At 37.1% G+C, this 20,106-nt stretch overlaps 2 protein-coding genes across 2 annotated transcripts; both read left to right on the forward strand.

The window, feature by feature from the left end:
- Nucleotides 1–1,874: 1,874 nt before the first annotated feature.
- LOC116214609 (sulfite oxidase) lies at nt 1,875–8,498 on the forward strand. Its single transcript, XM_031549991.1, has 12 exons — nt 1,875–2,199; nt 2,973–3,088; nt 3,184–3,246; nt 3,438–3,474; nt 3,575–3,656; nt 4,322–4,440; nt 4,555–4,650; nt 4,847–4,957; nt 5,045–5,146; nt 5,338–5,385; nt 6,152–6,367; nt 8,176–8,498. Exons 1-12 carry the CDS (start codon nt 2,125–2,127, stop codon nt 8,290–8,292), a joined length of 1,182 nt encoding a protein of 393 aa, XP_031405851.1. The 5' UTR covers nt 1,875–2,124; the 3' UTR covers nt 8,293–8,498.
- A 9,545-nt stretch (nt 8,499–18,043) lies between these two features.
- On the forward strand, nt 18,044–19,928 carry LOC116212957 (cytochrome P450 94B3). The gene has a single exon (XM_031547725.1). It carries the CDS (start codon nt 18,263–18,265, stop codon nt 19,784–19,786), a length of 1,524 nt encoding a protein of 507 aa, XP_031403585.1. The 5' UTR covers nt 18,044–18,262; the 3' UTR covers nt 19,787–19,928.
- Nucleotides 19,929–20,106: the final 178 nt, after the last annotated feature.

Genomic DNA, 20,106 nt, shown 5'->3' on the forward strand with positions numbered 1-20,106 from the left:
GTGGTGGGTGGCAATGACCATCCACAACCTAGCTCTCTCTCCGCTCATTGTTTTCCTCTATTTTTTACTTAAATTCGATTATGGATTTTCTAATGGTGGGAGCACATTTTCCTTCCACCATAATCAAGTGGGCAAATATTTTGAAAACATAATTTAAGAGATAAAAAGGGAACCAAATAAGGGGGTGTTTGGTTTGAGTATTGTTAGATTACAAGTGAAGTGAAGATTGGTGAGAAAATTTTTCCCTGAATTGTAGGCCGAAATGTGAGATTATTGTGTTTAGTAAACTATTTTGGATTATGGAGAATATGGGTGACGATATAATATATGATTTGTTTTTACAGAGTTAATTGCGGGTCTCATGACCGTAATCTATGTTGTAATCTAACAATGCCAACTATTTTGGATGCAAAACCTTTACCAACCATGGTTGTAAATTTCTAACTCGAGAAGTAATTACAACAGTAAACATTTACTACCTTTACAACCAAACGTTGTAAAATACGATGTTAATTTCGAACTTTACAATATAAAATGAAGATTACGATGTAAAACACAATGGAGTAATCCCATATGATGTAAAATACGTTGTAAATACTATGTAAAATGAAACATGTGGAATTGTTAGATTACAACGGAGATTACGATCATGAAACTCACAATCACCTCTGTAAAAATAAATAATATATTATATTATTGCCTACATTCCCCCTAATTCAATATAGTTTACTAGATACAATAATTTCACATTTCGGTCTACAATTTCGGGAAAAAAAATTCATAGTTACACTTTCCTCCAAGTTTCACATTCCTTGTAGTCTACCAATACTCAAACCAAATGCCTGAGGTCGATAGGTAATTTTTCCTTTGATTAATTCAACAAAAAAAAGAATTAATTAGGGTTAATAACAAAAAAATTCCAAACTCACATTTTAACAATTTTAATATGAACTTTTTCCTCTAGCCAATTAAATAACAAACTACAGATTTGATAACAATGTCAGCATATTGTCAATTTCTTAGTTAATTTTAACCAGAATTACTGTCGTGTACATGACGGAACCACGTGACATACAGTGATTGGCCGAGTGGGTCATACATTTTTTTAAAAATAAAAATGTTTTGAATTATTTTTTTTTAAATAAAAGCTCGCAAGTGAGGAGCAGGGGAGTAGTCGGCGATGGGGACCTCGACGCCGGTCATCACCCCCCAATTGGAGTTGTCGGAGATAGACTAGTGGGGGCCTCAACGCCGGTCCTCACCTCCCCAATTAGGGTTATCGGCGACAGCAAAGGTCGCTGTGCGACCTCAATTGGGGTGTTGGGGGCTGGCGTCGAGTCCCCAAGCCGCCTACCAACTCTCTTCCTCTTCACAATTTGCCTTGCATCATTTTTTTCCTTTTTTGTTTTTTCTAATTTTCAGAATATTTTTATTTTTTTTAAAATGTGGAATCTATTCAACTAATCACCATGTGTCACGTGGCACCATTATGTATACGTTAGCGATTCCGGTTAAATTAAAGGAGAAATTGACGGTGTGCTAATATTATTATTAAATTACGAGAGAGAATTCCTTAAAGATTGAAGAAGCAGCGCATTTCATATTTCCTCCATCAATGACTTTTGAATCGATATCTGGTATCCTATTTTCAAACTAATCCCATATCCTCGTAATTTGTAATTTAATTGACTAAAAAACTGGTGTTAATATCGTTTAAATGAGAAAGGTTTCATATTTTTTTTTTATTATTAACCCAATTAATTAATAAATTATTAATATACTAATATAATTGGACAAAAAGAGATGGGGCCGGGGGTTGCATCATCACTAACAGTACACAGCAATGCATTGCACACTGCCATCCATTCGTCCCCTCCTCGCCATAGAAATTGAATACTTCAAAACGCTCTGTCCAAGTCGGAAGTGGAATCCTATCCTTGTCGTTTATTCCTTGGTTTCCTTCCTCCCAACGCTCACTTGACGCCACCACTCCTCCTCAAAGCCTCCACCACCACCACCACCACCACCACCACTCTCTCTCTCTCTCTCTGCTGCCGCAACCTACACTCCCTCCTCCCTCCCTGCGAAGATAGAAGGACCAGAATCGGCGGAGCTGAACCAAAAATGCCAGGACTCCGAGCACCGTCCGATTACTCTCAGGAGCCGCCTCGTCATCCCTCTCTCATCGTCAATGCCAAGGTCAATTGCCTCCTTCCTTCGCTTCATTCATGCTTTCAATCCATTTGATCGAAGCGGCTGACAACGATTTGGATGCCGTGTCGCTCTCGCTCTCCATGATTTGTTGCGTTAGTATCGATGATTTCCATTTCTTCACTTCTGAATAGTGCGTTGCGACTTGCGTGCTGGTTTTGGCTTGATGAACTCATTTCCGGAACCTGCATGATGATCATATGCTTGTGCGCCTTGCTTTTCAAAGCATAGAGCGCGATTATATATCAGTCAGGACTCTGTTGCTCCGTACAAAATGGAGATTAGGTTGTTTGTTGTTTATCTACTGAAAGGCTGTTTGATGTTCTAGTCAATCTGTTTTGATCGGAGCTGACACAATTTGGATGCCGTGTCGCTCTCCCATGATTTTGCATTAGTATCCATTACTTGCATTTCCGGCTAATGGAGCAGAGCAGAATCTAAATTTGTTTCTTCTTCACTTTTGGATTGTGCGTCGTGATCGCGGTTGCTGGTTTTAGCTTTATGAACTCATTTCTGGAAACTCTAAGATCATAAGTTGTGTCGCAATGCTTGTGCTTGCCTTTTCAAATTATACAATATATACCTCGAGTTTCTATCAATCAGGATGCCTTTGCTCCGTACAAAGTGCAGCTTAGATTGTTTATTGTTTATCTACTGAAGGCTGTTTGATGTTCTAGTCAATCTGATGAAGTGATGCCAAATTACAGTTTAAGCCGAGGTGGTATCTGATGTATCTTGCTGTTTGATGTGTTACGCTGCAGGAGCCTTTCAATGCTGAGCCGCCCCGCTCGGCGTTGATTTTGTCTTATGTGACCCCCGTGGATATGTTCTACAAGAGAAATCACGGACCGATTCCTATAGTTGATGACATAGAAAGGTTCGGTGTCCTCTCTCAGTTTTGCAACTGGAAATTCAAAGTCTTCTGAGAATACATAGTAGGAAACTGATTTTATGACTTTTTCGGTGGAGCAGCTACCATGTTGATGTAAGTGGTCTGATTGGAAGTCCAGCAAAGCTATACATGAGAGACATCAGGTTAGTAATGAATGAGCTTGGGCTATTGCAACGAGATAGTCTCTTGTTTGTATAAGCATCGCGTATGCCTCCCTCGAGGAGTCAAGGAGGTGTTTGTTTATATATAAACCCCTTTTTATTTAAAGATGGAAGAGCTATGTTACGTTTTCTGCTTGTTCTTTGAGCGGCCACTGACTTATATCGAATAACAGGAGGCTTCCAAAGTACAACGTCACTGCCACACTGCAGGTATATTAAATTTCTTCCCAGTATTTTGATTATTTAATTTATCTCCTGTTTAAATATGCTTGTGGTCTGCAGATTTTAACTGTGGCTTGTATATGAACAGTGTGCAGGCAATAGAAGGACAGCAATGAGCAAGGTCAGGACAGTAAGGGGTGTTGGCTGGGATATCTCTGCAATAGGAAATGGTGTGTATTTTTAGCTGATTAGTCCACTATTAGGCATTAATGTTTCATATCATGATCGTATATATCTCTGATGAATGTCTTTAGAGGGCATGGGTTGCTGTATAATTGAATGACGGAGGCCTCAAAATGATTCTTTATTATTTGGGTGTTCAGTTATGTTACAATGATCAGGCTTGATAAAAAGTGATATTAAAAGGCTTCTGCTCTATATCTTGTTTGCATCAAATCTCTTTGGTGTAGAAGCATATCACGGGTCCTTGCTCTTGCACCTGGCTGCTTGTCGACTTGAGTGAACAGTTGAGCTGTAACCTTCTACGGGTTGGTTTTCACTTGCTGTTTTTGCTCACCTTTTTTATCTCCCTGTAAGGTTATCTTCTGCTGGGTTGATCTTCTTGATGTCATTTTGACATATGTTAGTGACTTTTTCTTTTTCGTATGAGTGAAATGCCAGTCTTTGCCTGCCTAAGATGGGAGAATTGTGCTCTCATCTATTTTTGTTTTCTTTGTTTTTCTTTTCTTCCCCTAGGTCTAGTGACAGAAATCATCCTATCATCTGAAGTTTTACCAAAATGTTTGGTTTTGCTGGCAAATTTCTGCATGGAGTCATAATAAACCTGATTAACATTCTTAAGTTGAACCTAACTTCTTTTACATTTGCAAATCAGCTGTCTGGGGTGGTGCGAAGTTGGCTGATGTTCTTGAACTTGTCGGAGTGCCTAAACTGAGCAATGTGACCCAATCTGGTGGAAAGCATGTGGAATTTGTGAGCATTGACAAATGCAAGGTACATGCTTTCTGTCTCCTTTTGATCATTGGAGTTTTGTCGTTGTCCCGGTGCCCCTACAAAGTTGAATTGTTCTTTTTACATAATTCTTGTCCCTGTAATTTTATATTGCAGGAGGAGAAAGGGGGTCCATACAAAGCATCAATTCCTCTAAGCCAGGCAACAAACCCTGAGGCTGATGTTTTGCTTGCATATGAGATGAATGGCGAGGTTAGCCGATCTACTATTTCACATTTTGTCTTATGCGTTGGTTTAGCCATTCTGGTTCATTCCTTTTACTGGAAATATCGTTTTGTTAACTAATGAGGTTCATATTATATATCTTGTTATTATCTTTCTTTATGTAGTTCCTATGAAGTCTTATTCACAATGTACTACTGATTTGGGCTCTGTATTCTACCTGAAGTCCCTTAACAGGGACCACGGTTATCCATTACGAGTAGTCGTCCCCGGTGTCATTGGAGCCCGCTCTGTTAAATGGCTGGACTCCATCAACATAATTGCGGAACCATGCCAGGTTGATGAGATTGCTTTCTTGTCAAAGTCAATGTAGTATATTCTCTTCTTTTTCTTGAACTCACTGGCTTTAACTGCTACCGTGCAGGGTTTCTTTATGGCAAAGGATTATAAAATGTTTCCTCCTACAGTAAACTGGGATAATATCAACTGGGATACAAGAAGGCCACAGATGGATTTCCCTGTTCAGGTAATTTATTTCTGTTTCTTGCCCTGAGTGACAAAACAGTAGTGGTGAATGCTCAGGTTGCAATATACTGGGCATCTTCATAATGAGGTTAACTGTAGTTCTTTACAGTTACTTTCTAGTCAAATTTCTATTGGGAGATCCCTTTTTCTTAGTGCCATATTCCCAATTAATTCTTTATCATTATCTGGCAGTGTGCCATATGTTCCTTGGAGGATGTGATTGTGACAGCACCTGGGAAGGTTAGTTATCTTCGTGTTATTATTTCCTAGATTATCCAGAATTTGTTATTTCACATGTCCATTGAAATTGTGTATCTTACTATCTGCAACTTTTTCTTTTCTCCTGAAAATAGTCTTCTCAACTGGTTGGGACTACTTGATTCTTATTATTTTATTTCGGCTATGCATTATTTATTGTTATCATCTGTTGGTAGTGTAAAGTCATTCCTTTTGGCAGTCTTAACTATAATATGTTATATAAGCAAAACATTTAAAAACGTACTTACTCTTTCTACTGAGACGAGGATTTCTCCTATTCCTATATTCCAGTAAAATTATTTCAGTAAATAGCAGAATTGTGACTAGGGACTATACAAGCGACCTACCTAATTTTATTTACATATGAGAGTGGACTTTGGGATAATGTATGGTCATGTTAGTAAAAGATTTTGTTGTATGCATTTTAACAAATTTTTTCGGGTGTATCCATTTGTTGTTCATACTCATGAATCTGAAACTGCTCTCGCATTCCCTCCTGTTGAGATTGTAGCTTATGAATTGAAAGTACTCTCTAGTTGATTATTGTGATTTGGTTAATGGATCATAATGTTCAAAGAGAGGAATTTTTTTTTCTCTTCCTCTAGAAATAAAAGTATGTCTCCCAAAAGAAAATATTTTATTATCCAAAACTGTTTCAGTGCCAATGACAGGCTTTGCCCTGGTGTCTTAAGTGATTCTTTGCAACTCTTTGTTCACTAAAGGATACTCAGGCAGATCTGTCATGCAGGTAAGAGTTTGTGGATATGCAGCATCAGGAGGTGGCCGTGGAATTGAGAGAATTGATATCTCCATTGATGGTGGCAAAACATGGTTTGAGGCCTCAAGGTATCAAAAGCCTGAAATACCATATGTTGCAGATGATATCAGCAGTGACAAATGGGCATGGGTTCTTTTTGAAGCCACAGTTGATGTCCCTGGTAACACAGAAATTGTGGCAAAAGCGGTATGTTTGTTTTTCTTTCACATGATTAAACTACTTGGAACCGTGAATCAATTTTAGAATTTTATGGCAAAACTTTATCCTTAACCATTCATAAGTGATGGTAAAAAATAATAATGCATGGATACACTGTGATAAAACTGATGTAAACATATGAATTATTGAATTTCAAGCATTACATAACCCAAGTATAAGTCCTTATATAAATAGTTTGAGACCTCTCCTTATCATTTCATGAGCCAATGAGGCATGATACGTGTGTTGAGATACTCTACAGCTTGTCCAGATCGTTGCATTCCTCATCTTGCAAAGCATGCTTTTCAGGCATATGTTTTATCCTTCCTGAAGGAATGTTTTTTAACTTGAAATGTTGACTTTATTGTTATGTTTAGTTATCTCTGCTGATTAGCTTCTCACTTAGACATCAATTTCTACTTATTAAGTGCAGTTTAACAAATAAATTAATAATTTATGCTTGTTTTCAATTTCTCATTCTTTTTCCTCTGGTGAGGGCTGCTTTTTAAAAAGTTTATTTATATTTAGTAATTAATTTGTCCATTTTAAAGCGATAATACTTTTATTTTTTGAATAGGTGGTTGAAAAAAAAAGATTGTAAATTAAGATGATAGCAAACTTTTAAGTCATTTAAACTTTATGTCCATTTTCAGAAGCAAAGTAACATGATACCTATAGGAGTAACAATGGAAAGATTAATTGCAAAAGCTGTACGTAACATATAGGTTTACTAGTATGTAAACTCCTATTAAAACTGAAATTGACGAAGTTATGACGGGTGGCGGGGGCCATAAGAAATTTCCTGAGGAGCACAGCTACTAGTTTGTCTGGTTAACAATAATAGATTGAGTAGAAGAAAAGTGAATTTCTCCTAAGAAAGTGGTATGTATCTCTTGTAATTTCGAAATAAATTTTTTATCTTACTGTGGTGTTCAATATGATATTTGAATATAAATTAAACTGTAAAAATCAACTGTGCTCGAAAGGAATGGCTGCCATTGACAGATGAATTAGTGGGCCAGCCTAATCCCAACAGTGTGGCTCTAACCCACCTGTAATGGTTGTTTGTTTTGCTTTTTGATTACACTTATTTTGTTTTGAATATATTGTTGGTTTGTTCAATTGGACCCAAAAAAAAAATGCAAAATTGATATGTATTGAACATACCCCTTCAGTATGTCTATATTTACAGAAAAGTTGGAGTGATACCTTCATATTTGATACTTTGGGAACAAATACTCTTTTATGCGCTCCTTTGTAGAGATGTTGCTTTTGGTATATGAGGAAAAGGGCCAAAACTCATGCCTTTTGTCTTTTCCTTTTGAATTTAATCCTGAGAAAATACCATTCACAAAGGTTGATAAGAAATTATCGAAACTTAACCACCAAGATGGTGAAAATTTGAAAAATGAACTCTTTGGAAAATCGTTATATATGTATTCTATGTCCCTTTTAGGCCAGGATCAAGTTATTAGATCTTTTGTACACTAGGATCTGATTCCTATGCGGTTCTATATAGAGCCATGAAGGTTCCGATTCATGTCAATAGCAGCTGTTGCCTGATCAAAATTAAAAAGAAAAAAGAAAAAAGAAAAAAAAGGGAATTGATAGCTAGAAAAAAGTGTTTCTGCTCAACCAGTTTCGATCAATTCGTGGCCTGTATAGGTTTTGTACAATCACACAGGATCCATTACCAATAACCTAGTTTTTCTTTTATATATTGCAAAAGTTCACCCCGAGCATTATCACCTTGATCTGCTTTCAACAATCTGTTGCTATATTTCTATATTGGGCAGGTCGATATAGCAGGAAATGTTCAGCCGGAGAATGTGGAAACCATCTGGAACTTAAGAGGGATCCTCAACACTTCATGGCATCGGGTCCAGGTTCGGGTCGGTCACTCGAAGATGTAAGATCAGATACTTGAAAAACAATAGAAAGCAAAGCATAAGCTGTTCGTACCATGGATCAAATCGCACCCGAATACAATGTCCTCGACTGTCCTGATTGACATGCACCTGTTGTTTCCCTTGCCTAAATTTTAATTTGTTCTGCATGTTCTTGCATAACAACATGAAAGCTCTTTAACACGCTAAGTTTGGCATCGTTTCACACCAAATCTCTTCAATGGGTATTGTTCTCCTCAAATCATCCCACGTTCATTCTCCTGCGCCGGCCCCCTTTATTGTTTTATTTGTTGCATAATTCATGCATGTCAATATCATGCCGGGTAAGTTGCCTGCTGTTAACGCATTAGATACCTATATATTCATTCATTCATTTGAACATATTGTGCGCATAATTAGCCAGACTGGCAGAGAATAATTCATCAACTTATATTTAATAATAATGGGCTTCCTGCTCAAAGTACATGAAGCTTTGTTCGCTTCGGTCATACATTATTGATTTATTTAATTTTCGGACTGATGCTTCCTATGCAATTTTCTGTTCCTAACAATGGTAATAAGTCTGAGTCGCACAATTCATGCATTCTTTTCATCCTCTGTCATGCATCATCATCATCATCATTACCTGCATGTTTTAGCCAAAACTTCTCCGCTTTTGCTTGAAAGTGTCTCGAGGTTTTGTGTTTTCGAAACTCGGAAGCGAAACGGAGCTCTTCATAGGAGTGACAGAAGAGAGATGTCTGTGCGATATCTTTATACCTACTCTCAGAAGCCGGTAACGCTTTCATCAGTGTTTCCAAATCTCCCTTCCCAGCAGCGCAACATCAATGCTCACTCTTCTTTCCCCGTTAATCTTTCCGTTTTCATCCTTTAAGGTGATTGACTACGGTTTTATTTGCAAATCACAATTTTATTTACTTAAGACGTTATAAATAAAGCCATATATATTTTGCTTAGTCCTCTATTTCTTTCAACACTGATTGCGAACCAGCTATAGTTAAAGCAATATAGTAGTATCAGAGAAATGTGCGTATCTCCGTTTATCAATGGCAATAATTTTATATCATCTGCCAATTTATTTTACAAACGGAGCAACCGCAATTACAGAGCATGTCCCAGTCATATGTAATCGTGTTCCAAGGGGAAATAAATTAACAAGTTTGTGAGGTTGTATCATATCTTTGGCATGAGGTCGAAAAATACTTTTGTGGCGACGACATATTTCTCACAAATCGACTAATTACAATCGAAAGAACAAGAAAACCAAGGAGTAGTCTCAGACGGAAATAGCTTTACCATTACTTTTTAATTGACTCGTCCCTTGCAAATTTAACTCTTGGATAAAATATAAACGGCGTCGAGATCCATCACTTAAACTGATCGCACGGTCGTAGTTTCAGGCGAAGTTCCTAATCTCAACGATTATATAAAAAAAACTTATAGCTTATGTAGAGTCCAGGGGCTTTCCACGCTCCTAACCCAACCATGATTCCAAGGATAATGACAACATCACACCAAATTCATTTTTGCAACTGTTCAGAATCTGAAGTCTCTTGTTTTATGTGCTTTGCCCCTCCCAAAAATATTACTTTCGTGCCCGATTGTAATTTATTAATTCTCGCTTTAGCTAATTTGGCCAACGGCTAAACCTCGTTTTCTTGGGTACACAAATCGAGGATCTAGCACGTGAATATATGTTTAATTTGTTTGAAGTTTCCTGTCTGCTAAGATTCTAATATGCCGTTTGAATTCAGGGTTAAAGTTACAAAATTTTAATTTTAATTTTAATTGTAGAAAATGAAAAATGAGATGATATTATAAATTTGACTTGGAAAATATGTATTTTGTTGTGCAGTGTGTTGAGTTAAAGTTAAAATTAAAATTTTTGACTTGGAAAAATATATTTTTATTGTATAGTGTGTTGAGTTAAAATTAAAATTAAAATTAAAAAATTTTAACTTGCAATCTTAACGGGGCCCTAAAAGTCGCACGTGAGAATTACTTGGGGGGGGGGATGGATTTAGGTGAGTTGTCCATGAATCTTCTTTATAGGCTCTCTCTTCTCTGTACAACTTGGCGGTGAGGGTAGATCCTAGGAGTGTGCAAACGTACTGGTATTCGAAAAAGTTCAACTAAATCTCGATTATTAATTTAAATTTGAATTAGGTCAGTTAATTAAAAGATAAAAATATTTTCAATCGTGTATTTTCTTTATCGATAAACTCGTATCGGAGACCTTGTTTAAAAATAATGGCTTTTTTTTAATTTCTCGGGAAGGTAAAGAGGTGTAGAAACCACCTAAATCAAAGCACGTGGGAGATGAGGGAATCATATTGTTCCGCAAATAAATGCTCTCTGATCAATGAGGGTACGTACAGCCCCACTTCTTCCCTCCGGTTACTGAAGGAAGGCACCTGGACGTACTTTCCTTTTAATTTCTCACGAAACTTTTGACTAGAAATGGCGAAAGTACACGCCACCGGGCATCCTCAAAGGGGAGGAGTGGCCGTCGGCCAGGCCCCCTCCCCTTCTCCATTTCCAATATGTTATTCCCGTCTTTTAATTTTAAGTATTTCTATTACTTTTGAAACTTATATTTATGTAAATAAGATATCACATCAGTATTTTTAATGAAAGATGATTATAGCATCAAAAGCGAACCAATTAGGGAAGGTTGAAGACTAAAATCAGCCCAAAAGTAAATTTAGGACGAAAACCAAAGGGTTAAAAGGTTGAAAGTCAAAATTGTCATTTTCCTCGTATAAATTGATTAGGCTTGTCACCTATTATTAACTCAAGCTTTTGGCGGGACATAAGTTCTTCTGTATACCAGCCAGTGAAAAAGTAATATGGTTCTAGAACAAATTTTAAGAGCCTGAGTGAGCTCACACATGGTAGACTCGGAGAACTCTAGATATTCCGCCTCGTGTTAATCCGCAATTAACTCGAGAGCGAAAGTGTTCATTGACTTCGTGATCGGTTGTTGAGGGCTAGTGATATAACATGTGTAAACGATTGAAAGAAACTTTCCTTGTCTCATCGAGTAAGTATCGAGAGTTGAAATAAAGAAAAGCCGGTGCAAGAAAATAAACACTAGAGGAATTCTTATTTTGAGACAAATAATGAGAGGCAACTATAACTTGACAAATTTTTTATATAAAGCATATAAAAAATTTGTCTCTAAATCCTTTTTTTTAAAAAGTAAAATATTTAATTACTTCTAAATCTAATCATATTTGCCCCCTATATATCTTTTTAGAGGAAAAGTACAATTGCTTTTAAATCAAATTCTCATTTACTTTATCTTAATGAACTTAACGTACGGAATAAATAGATAGAATGTTGAAAGTTTGAAGGAATTTTTTTATTTAAACTTATAAAATTTATTTGATATGAATTGAAATATATTCAAATTACTCTCTACAAAATAGAAGGCGTCTTTTAATTATTTATAGATGTAAATTATGTTATGCAAATATTAAATTAAATGATATAGTAAGCTAGTTATTTTTGTGTATTTTGCATAATTTATTGTGTTTTTTTATATGATGTCTTTTATATGAATTTTTGTTATAGCAACAATTTTCAAATTTACCATCCTGAGGAAAAAAAGATTAATGTTATATACGCAAAATGTTTGATTAATTTTAATATTTATATATTACTTATCTTATTAATTTAAAATAATTATATAATATAAATTTTACATATTTCTAAAGGCTTGACATTTTATTATGAGGTATGAATTGAATTTGTAATTCAATTAAAAAATGCAATAATGGTGAAATGGTAATGGCGCGAGACTAATAATATAGTGTTAGAGGTCAAAGTTTCGAGCCGAGTTCAAAACACAATATAACGATACGAGAGAGATTAAAGTCAAATATATTGACATAATTTATTTTTGAAAAAACTATATAGAGACGAGTAAGATTGTCCTAAATGATAAATTTAGTAGTAAAATTCGTTGCTATATCTCTTTATTGGATGCAAATTTAATTAACACTAATGGTACTAATTGGTGGATTTTATTAATTGTTGCTCATTACTCCCTAGAGACTTAAAATGATATAGATGCAAATAAATAAATTTTGAAAACAGATTTCACTGTCTCTAATAAAAGTTTTTTTTCTTATAATATCGCGGGATAGTCCCAGCCAGGAATATAAGATGATCAACATCCTACCTGCTTAACCATTTAATTGGATCTACCTACAAACTCAATGAAAATTTAAGACAGTACTTATGAGTACCTACCTATAATCTTTAGGACACGAGAAAATTTCCGCCGAGTCGAATAGGTATATCACTATATATCAATGGAGTTGGGTGGCCTGCCATTATCTGATCGTTTGACGTACCTGTCCTATTAATCATACAGCCATTTCCATTCCCGAATTTCATTTCCTCTCGGTTAATTTTTTTTCCGTGTGAATCTTGGTATTAGGAAGCCTAATTGGACCTCGACTAATTCAATCGAGCCAGGTCGATCTACTAAGGGGTAAAGCTCTTTCAGAATGGATTTTCTACATTCACAAGAACTCAAACTTGAGACCTTATTTAAGCGGAACAAATGCCGAACCACTTTAGTTTATTATATCAGGGATACTACTAATTTTTCTATCCATCGTATAAGTTCGTCTTCATATATCAATTATCAATTTTTATAATAATTATCCTCCGGCTTTGCTATTTAGGGAGCAGTTCGATATATATGGCCAGTCTGCATGTTGTTGGACGTAGCTTCCGGTCCCGGAAGGCAGGCATACGTTGTTCTAGCTAGGATGAGAATAATGCCATATTTGGAAATCAATTAATATGATCTCGCGATATATACCTCTTGCGCGCATTTAAGGGGAGACTCATCATATATGTAAAATTTCTATTAAGTCTGCAAATGATTTGGGACAATCTTCAACCTAAATTTTCAAATTTATAAGTTATAGCACCCAATTTTTCATAAATTCATTGATTTTTTTTCTTAAAATTTATACTCTAAACAATATCGTAAGTGACCATTCGAATCAATACAGATCCAATTAGAATTGTCACGAGCATCACAGTGTAGCCCACTCGAGTTGAGACGTGAAGCCACACGGATGCGTGGTTCGAATCGATGTATTCCACGTGGCGCACTTTGAATTGTCTTTTCTATGGGACGAATGAATCAAAGTCCCCACAAAAGAGCACCCATCATCATCATATCTCCATCATCTTCATCCCTTTAAGGAAAAAACCACCCATAAAAGGAAAAACAACCAGATATAGAAATCAAGTAGTAATAATGCTATGATAGTGGCTGAAGTGCAAGTGGATTTATATACGCACATATATAACTCATATTAATATATATATATATATATATACACACACATATATGTACATTAATAATTGGAAATATCAGGAAGAAGAAGAGGGACACCTGTCCAGCTCTGCTGAGCAGAACCAAGCTGATCAGGGGAAAGCGGACATTCTGCATTCAATTTGTTGAGGGGACCAATTACAGGCCCCAATTAAATTGTCTTTTCTGGTCTGCTCGACTAAATATTACGTGAGTATTACTTAAAAATTTAATTATATAGAATTCAAAACACTTAAAAATGGAGAATTAAGTCCCCTAATATATTCATAAATTTCTACTTATAAACATTTAAATTGTAGTAAATGAGTAACATTCAATTAATATCTTTCTTTCTTGTTATCTACAATTCAAATAGAAACAAAAGGAAATATCAATTTATAGGAAGGAGGATAAAAAAGGTGGAAAGTTTCGGTAACAACTTTATCGTTTAAAGAGAATGGATAGTCTTATCATAAGAATCGAATCTGAAATTTCGAATTTGAGAATTTGTATCATTGCGCTGTATGTTCCTTCTCCAATAAATACCTTCTGATTCCAAGTGTATGAACAAGTACCACTTTATTAAACTCATTTTCGTAAACCAACGCCGTTGTTTTGTACTAATATGACCAACTCTATTTATACCAAAGCAGACGGTGGGTAGGGACTAATTATGGGAAAACTGACTTCGCAATTTGTCTAAATATCATTGATATCACTCACATAAATCATACAAGTCATTGATACACTCCAAGACTACCCCATGTCTGACGAGCTTCCCTATAATAACTATGGTGCATCAGAGGTAAAAGGTAAACCCATTCTTCTCCTCTCCAACCCTGAGGTACTACACCGGCAAGGCGAACGATGGTAACATGAACCACGGCGCGACGAGGGAGTAGCAATGGGAAGAAAGTATGAATTGGAGAGACCAAGAGTAAGGAGTCTCCGAACCCCATTGCGGGGGCAATGTCAAAATGGCACGGGTTACCATATCCTGTCCCTTTTTTTATCAATATTGACACGTGTTCATATACAAAATTAAGAATTTATATTTTTTCTTTGAATATATAATATGGATTACTTTGTTTTTTCGGCTGCTTTCTCTCTTTTTGACGAAAAATTGTATGGAATCGGGCATGAACTGAGGATAAGTAGGGGTGATCAGTTCTGGATACCTTGTATTTTTCATAATATTCGGACCCTATCCTGTAAGGGACATGTTCTAAAATTTTGAAACCGGACCCTACCCTGTTGAATCATGGAATCGGAACCTACCCGGAACCTGTATTATATCACAGGTTCCGAGTACTCTGTTGGAATCTGTAAATTTTTTTCTCGCTAAATAAAATCGAAAATATCACATACATAATCAGTAATCACGCCAAATAGAATATCAACAAAATTTAAATTAATCCACAACAATGAAATAATAATATGTTTCATCAATCCATCGATAAAATTGAATATCCATAATACGATCTCACACAACAAAGTGTCTCTGTTCTGATTCATTAGAGGAGATAGTAACTTTGCTCTTTTCTCTCTTTTTTTTAATAAATAACCGGTTCCGGGTATCCTGTAGGCAGGAATCGGAACGGGAATCGATTTTTATAGATTCCTAATTTTAATACCCGGAACCTACCCTATTTTTAATACGAGCTATCCAAACCCTACCCGTTAGGATAGGTTCCAATCGATTTCGGGATACCCGGTACCAGTGCACACCCCTAAGGATAAGGAGTTCCAATCCCAACTCCTGTTACTAACCCCCAGCCGTTGGATTGGATTGTACTGATCTGAGCCAACGGGCCATGTGTTCGTTTGGTCATGCATGCACTCCTCTGGAAGATTAGATCGCGTGGGGTGGGGGCCAGCAATTGATTGAACCCTTTTCATCACATGGGCTGCTTAGTTTTAGGGTTTAGGCGTTTTCCTTCTATAGTAATATAATATATTTAATTAATAGCAATAATGCATAACATTTTTAATCTGTATAATACATACTACTCCAATAAACAAGTTTTCGTATCTAACACTTGCGAAATATGCATCCATAAAGTTCACATGTGTTTTGCAAAGTCGACTATTTGCCAAGACTTGTCGGACAGTTCATCTCAAATCAGTTAAACTACGTAAAAGATTCCACCTCCGATCATAATAGTGTACGGTGGAGGCAGGCCCGTCCCGTAACGACTCACCTTTGTTAAGCAGCAGTTGAGCTAGTTACACATGCAGCGACTCATCATTCTTGGACACACCAATTCACCTCGACGGATAATAAATCATCTTATGATTGACAAGTAACTTGTTACCCTAATTCTAGCATCGGAAATTCTCATGCATTAGACAACAGATTTCTATATCTATCCGACAAATTTCAAAATTGCCGAAATTCAAATAACCTCTAATATATATCTTGTTGAAATATATAATGTGCCGACTGATTATCTAATTTTGTATTCTCCTTTCCATTTGGGGTTCATTGGTTATCGGTCTGTCCTACGAGGCCTGGTCATTTGTTGTTTGACGATTTGTCTAGGGCTTCCTTACCACGTTTTTATACCATTTTCTTTATCCCCTCAGCTGTTCTTGGCTCCTCATTTGTTTTTATAAAATTTTTATAGTTATCTTGTCCACGTGTCACGTCCATGCATGCAGAGAGCCCGCCATCAAACTAACTCAACTAACTGTTAGTATTTTTTTAATGAAAATTAACAGCGTGTTAGATCTGAAAAAGAAAAAGTCATTTGTATCAAGACATTATAACATTTAAAAATGTACTAGAATGTTAAAATCGGATAAAATTTGTGCTATATAGTGCATTTTTATGAAAAAAATATATGTGATTTTTTTTTTGGCACGGCCCCAATAGAAATTGATCATAAATTGATTGGATGGGAAGAGCTGAGATCTCACCACTGTGTCCGCAAATAAAAAGGAACTTCTTCGACCAGGATAAGGACAAGGGGCTCCGTTGAACTCATCAAGCTGGAGGAGATTCCCCCAGCGGGCCATGAGGTCAATAGGCCGATTAATTAAGATAAATGAAAGAAGGAAAGCTTTATTTCTTAATCATTCAATTCGATTGGACTGAATTAATTGAGACTTAAATATCAAGGTATATATCATAAAATAAATAAAAAATAATTATATAATTGAATACGTAAATTATTTGACACGAATTAATTTTGAAACTTCTTAATTTTATGTGAGAATTTGTGTCAGTATTTTGCAATTCTTTTCTCGATTCCACCCCTTTCTTTTTCTTTTATTTTTCTTGTTATCCTCAGGAAGATAATTCTTTTTATTAATTCCACCACATTCGTGGATAGTGTCGTTTGTGAAATGTAATTCTCAATGTCCCTTCGCATCCTTTACGCCATCTTCCAGATTGTACCCTTTAACATCTCCAACAAGAGGATGGACACAAGAGGTTCCCAACCAAAGGGAGGTATAAATTGGCCTTTATTCTTTGTATTCATTGACAAGGATTCGAACTCGAGGTGACAATCGAGTCGTTACGTTGTTCCATTGATATGACTAGTTGAAAATGAGTCGACTCCTGAGAAATGCCGACATGCATATGCCATTAGGATCAGCAGTATTTGACACGATATGATAACACGACATGAATATGATACAGAGTTAAACGAATTTGGATTAAGGCTAAATGTGTTTCGGGTCGAAACGAGTTTGATCCATTTAGACATGATAAATAATCGTGTTTAAACGGGTTCAACCCTTATAATTCATTTAGACACGGTTAAATTCGTTTATATTATGTGTTATCGTATTAATAAATTTGTTTTGCATATTGTATCAATTTATAGAAGAATGTACACTAAAATATCTAAATTTGTTTATATAAATCACCCGTTTATGGTGCTTTTATCATGTCAATGTGTTAGTAATGTGTAATTAAAGTTAATAGTGTTATATCATGTAGGTATAATATGTACCTAAAGGTAATAGTGTCATATCGTGTAGATAAGTATACATACACATTTAGACACGCTTAGTTAAACGGGTTAGATGTGCTGTGTTCGTGTTAACCCGTGATTAAACATTTCGTGTTTGAAAATCTTGAAACGTTTATTAAACGTGTCGTATGGGGGTTCAGAACTTTCTGACATAAATCCGTTTAGACACGATCTGTTTAAGCACGACAAGACACACATTGACATCCTTATATGCCATTGACATGACCATTGATAATACTGATTTTTTTTTCTAGATTGAGAATGATAAGTAATTTCATCTATTTAAAAGGATAATTTAATAAAAAATTAAGTTAATCAAAAATCATATTCCAAAATAATGACACGTCCTTATTTAATAAGCGGTGATGATTTAGCACGTAGCCACCTCCTAATAGAGGCTCTTGCCAACCGAACCGGTCCGCAAGAGCCTCCCCATATAGATTTCCTCTTATATAAAGGGGTCACAAACAAGTGAAGAAACTTGCAAGCAATGGTTCATCAGTAGTTTTCGCTAGTGACCTCGTCCCTCTCCCTCTACCCTCTCATCATCACATGAGCTCATTTCGAGATCCCGAAGGACTAGAGAGATAGGTAATTTTCCCTACTTCGTCCTCGTATCGAGAGTGTTTGCAAGTAATATATATTTGGATCGATGGAGATATCGTCCATTCTCTTCGTTGCTCTACTACTTGTCATGCTTGTTGTTTTCCTCCTGGAACTGATGACATGCAAGCCCCCACGAGCTGGTCCCAAACTATTTAACCACTGCCCACCGTCTTATCCCATCATCGGGTGCTTGCTTTCCTTCTACAAGAACCGACGCCGGCTTCTGGATTGGTACACGGAAATGCTATCCCAGTCTCCCACGAGCACAATCTTGGTGCAGCGGCTCGGAGCTAGAAGGACCATCATAACGGCAAACCCTAAAAATGTCGAGTATATGCTCAAGACCAACTTCAAGAACTACCCAAAGGGTAAGCCCTTCACAGATATCCTAGGGGATTTCCTCGGTTCCGGTATATTTAACGTCGATGGCGAGCTTTGGTGGAAGCAACGTAAGCTAGCAAGCCACGAGTTTAGCACGAATTCCTTGCGAGATTACGCCATGAATGCACTTCGGAAAGAAGTCAAGAACGAGTTATTGCCAGCACTGGAGCTTGTGGCCGAAGACGGCCAGACAGTGGATTTGCAGGACTTGCTCAAGCGACTGACGTTCAACTTGATATGCAAGGTCTCGTTGGGGATAGATCCTTGCTCCCTCGACCTGTCGCTTCCCAACTCCCCGCTTGCCAAAGCTTTTGATATATCGTCGGAGATCTGTGCGAGGCGTGGGGCGGCAACCTTGCTCATCTCGTGGAAGATCAAGAGGTGGCTCGGAGTTGGATCCGAGCGGAATCTGAGGGAAGCAGTTCAAGAAATTCATACGACTATAGGACGAGCCATCCACGAGAAGATCAAGAAAATGGACGAGAAGACAAGGATTACATCTACCAATAGACTGGACCTCCTGTCTCGGCTGATATCCGCAGGATATGATGAGGAAATCATAAGGGACATGGCAATAAGCTTCATCGTGGCCGGACGGGACACGACTTCAGCAGCAATGACATGGCTCTTCTGGCTACTTTCCTGCCACCCAGACATCGAGCAAGGACTATTGAGGGAAATAGAGCTAGTCGCGAAGGGAAACGAACTGGACTATGAATCATTGAGTGAATTGCGACTCTTGGATGCTTGTCTTTACGAGTCCATGAGGCTCTATCCGCCGGTCGCATGGGACTCCAAGCATGCTATCTCAGATGACTCGTTGCCCGATGGCACTCTCGTAAAATCGGGGGACAGAGTGACTTACTTCCCTTATGGGATGGGCAGGATGGAGGCTCTGTGGGGGAAAGACCCGCTCGAGTTCAAACCGAGCCGTTGGCTCAGTGAAGCCTACCTTGAGACATCAAGGGAGCTCAAGAAGGTAAGCCCTTTCAAGTTCCCAATCTTCCAGGCCGGCCCGAGGGATTGCATCGGGAAGCAGATGGCGTTCGTTCAGATGAAGTACGTGGTGGCTTCAATTCTTCGGAGGTTCGATATCAAACCGGTCGATGAGGGCCGACCGGTTTTCGTCCCAATGTTGACGGCACATATGGCGGGCGGCTTTCAGGTTTCGGTCCACAAGAGAGTCTAATAGATTAGCAGTAAAGAAGTCATTAAATTAGCAACACTCACTTGTTCGGGAGTTTGAAATTTTGTTTGGACAACCATCCTTTGTAATTGTCTGACATGGTCCGAGGAAAATGGATTCTGTACGGAAATCACATGCTCTAAAACAACCGGCTCTTAACAGCGAGAAAATTCATAATTAAAACCATATGGCAGGATCAAAGATCTATACATACATACATACATATATACATACATATATATATATACATACATACATATATACATATATTAATTATTATAATTATGTCGCCACATAATTATAACTAACATTCAAAAGATTGT

This window comes from Punica granatum, chromosome 7 (genome assembly GCF_007655135.1).
Source record: "Punica granatum isolate Tunisia-2019 chromosome 7, ASM765513v2, whole genome shotgun sequence".
Lineage (NCBI taxonomy): Eukaryota > Viridiplantae > Streptophyta > Magnoliopsida > Myrtales > Lythraceae > Punica > Punica granatum.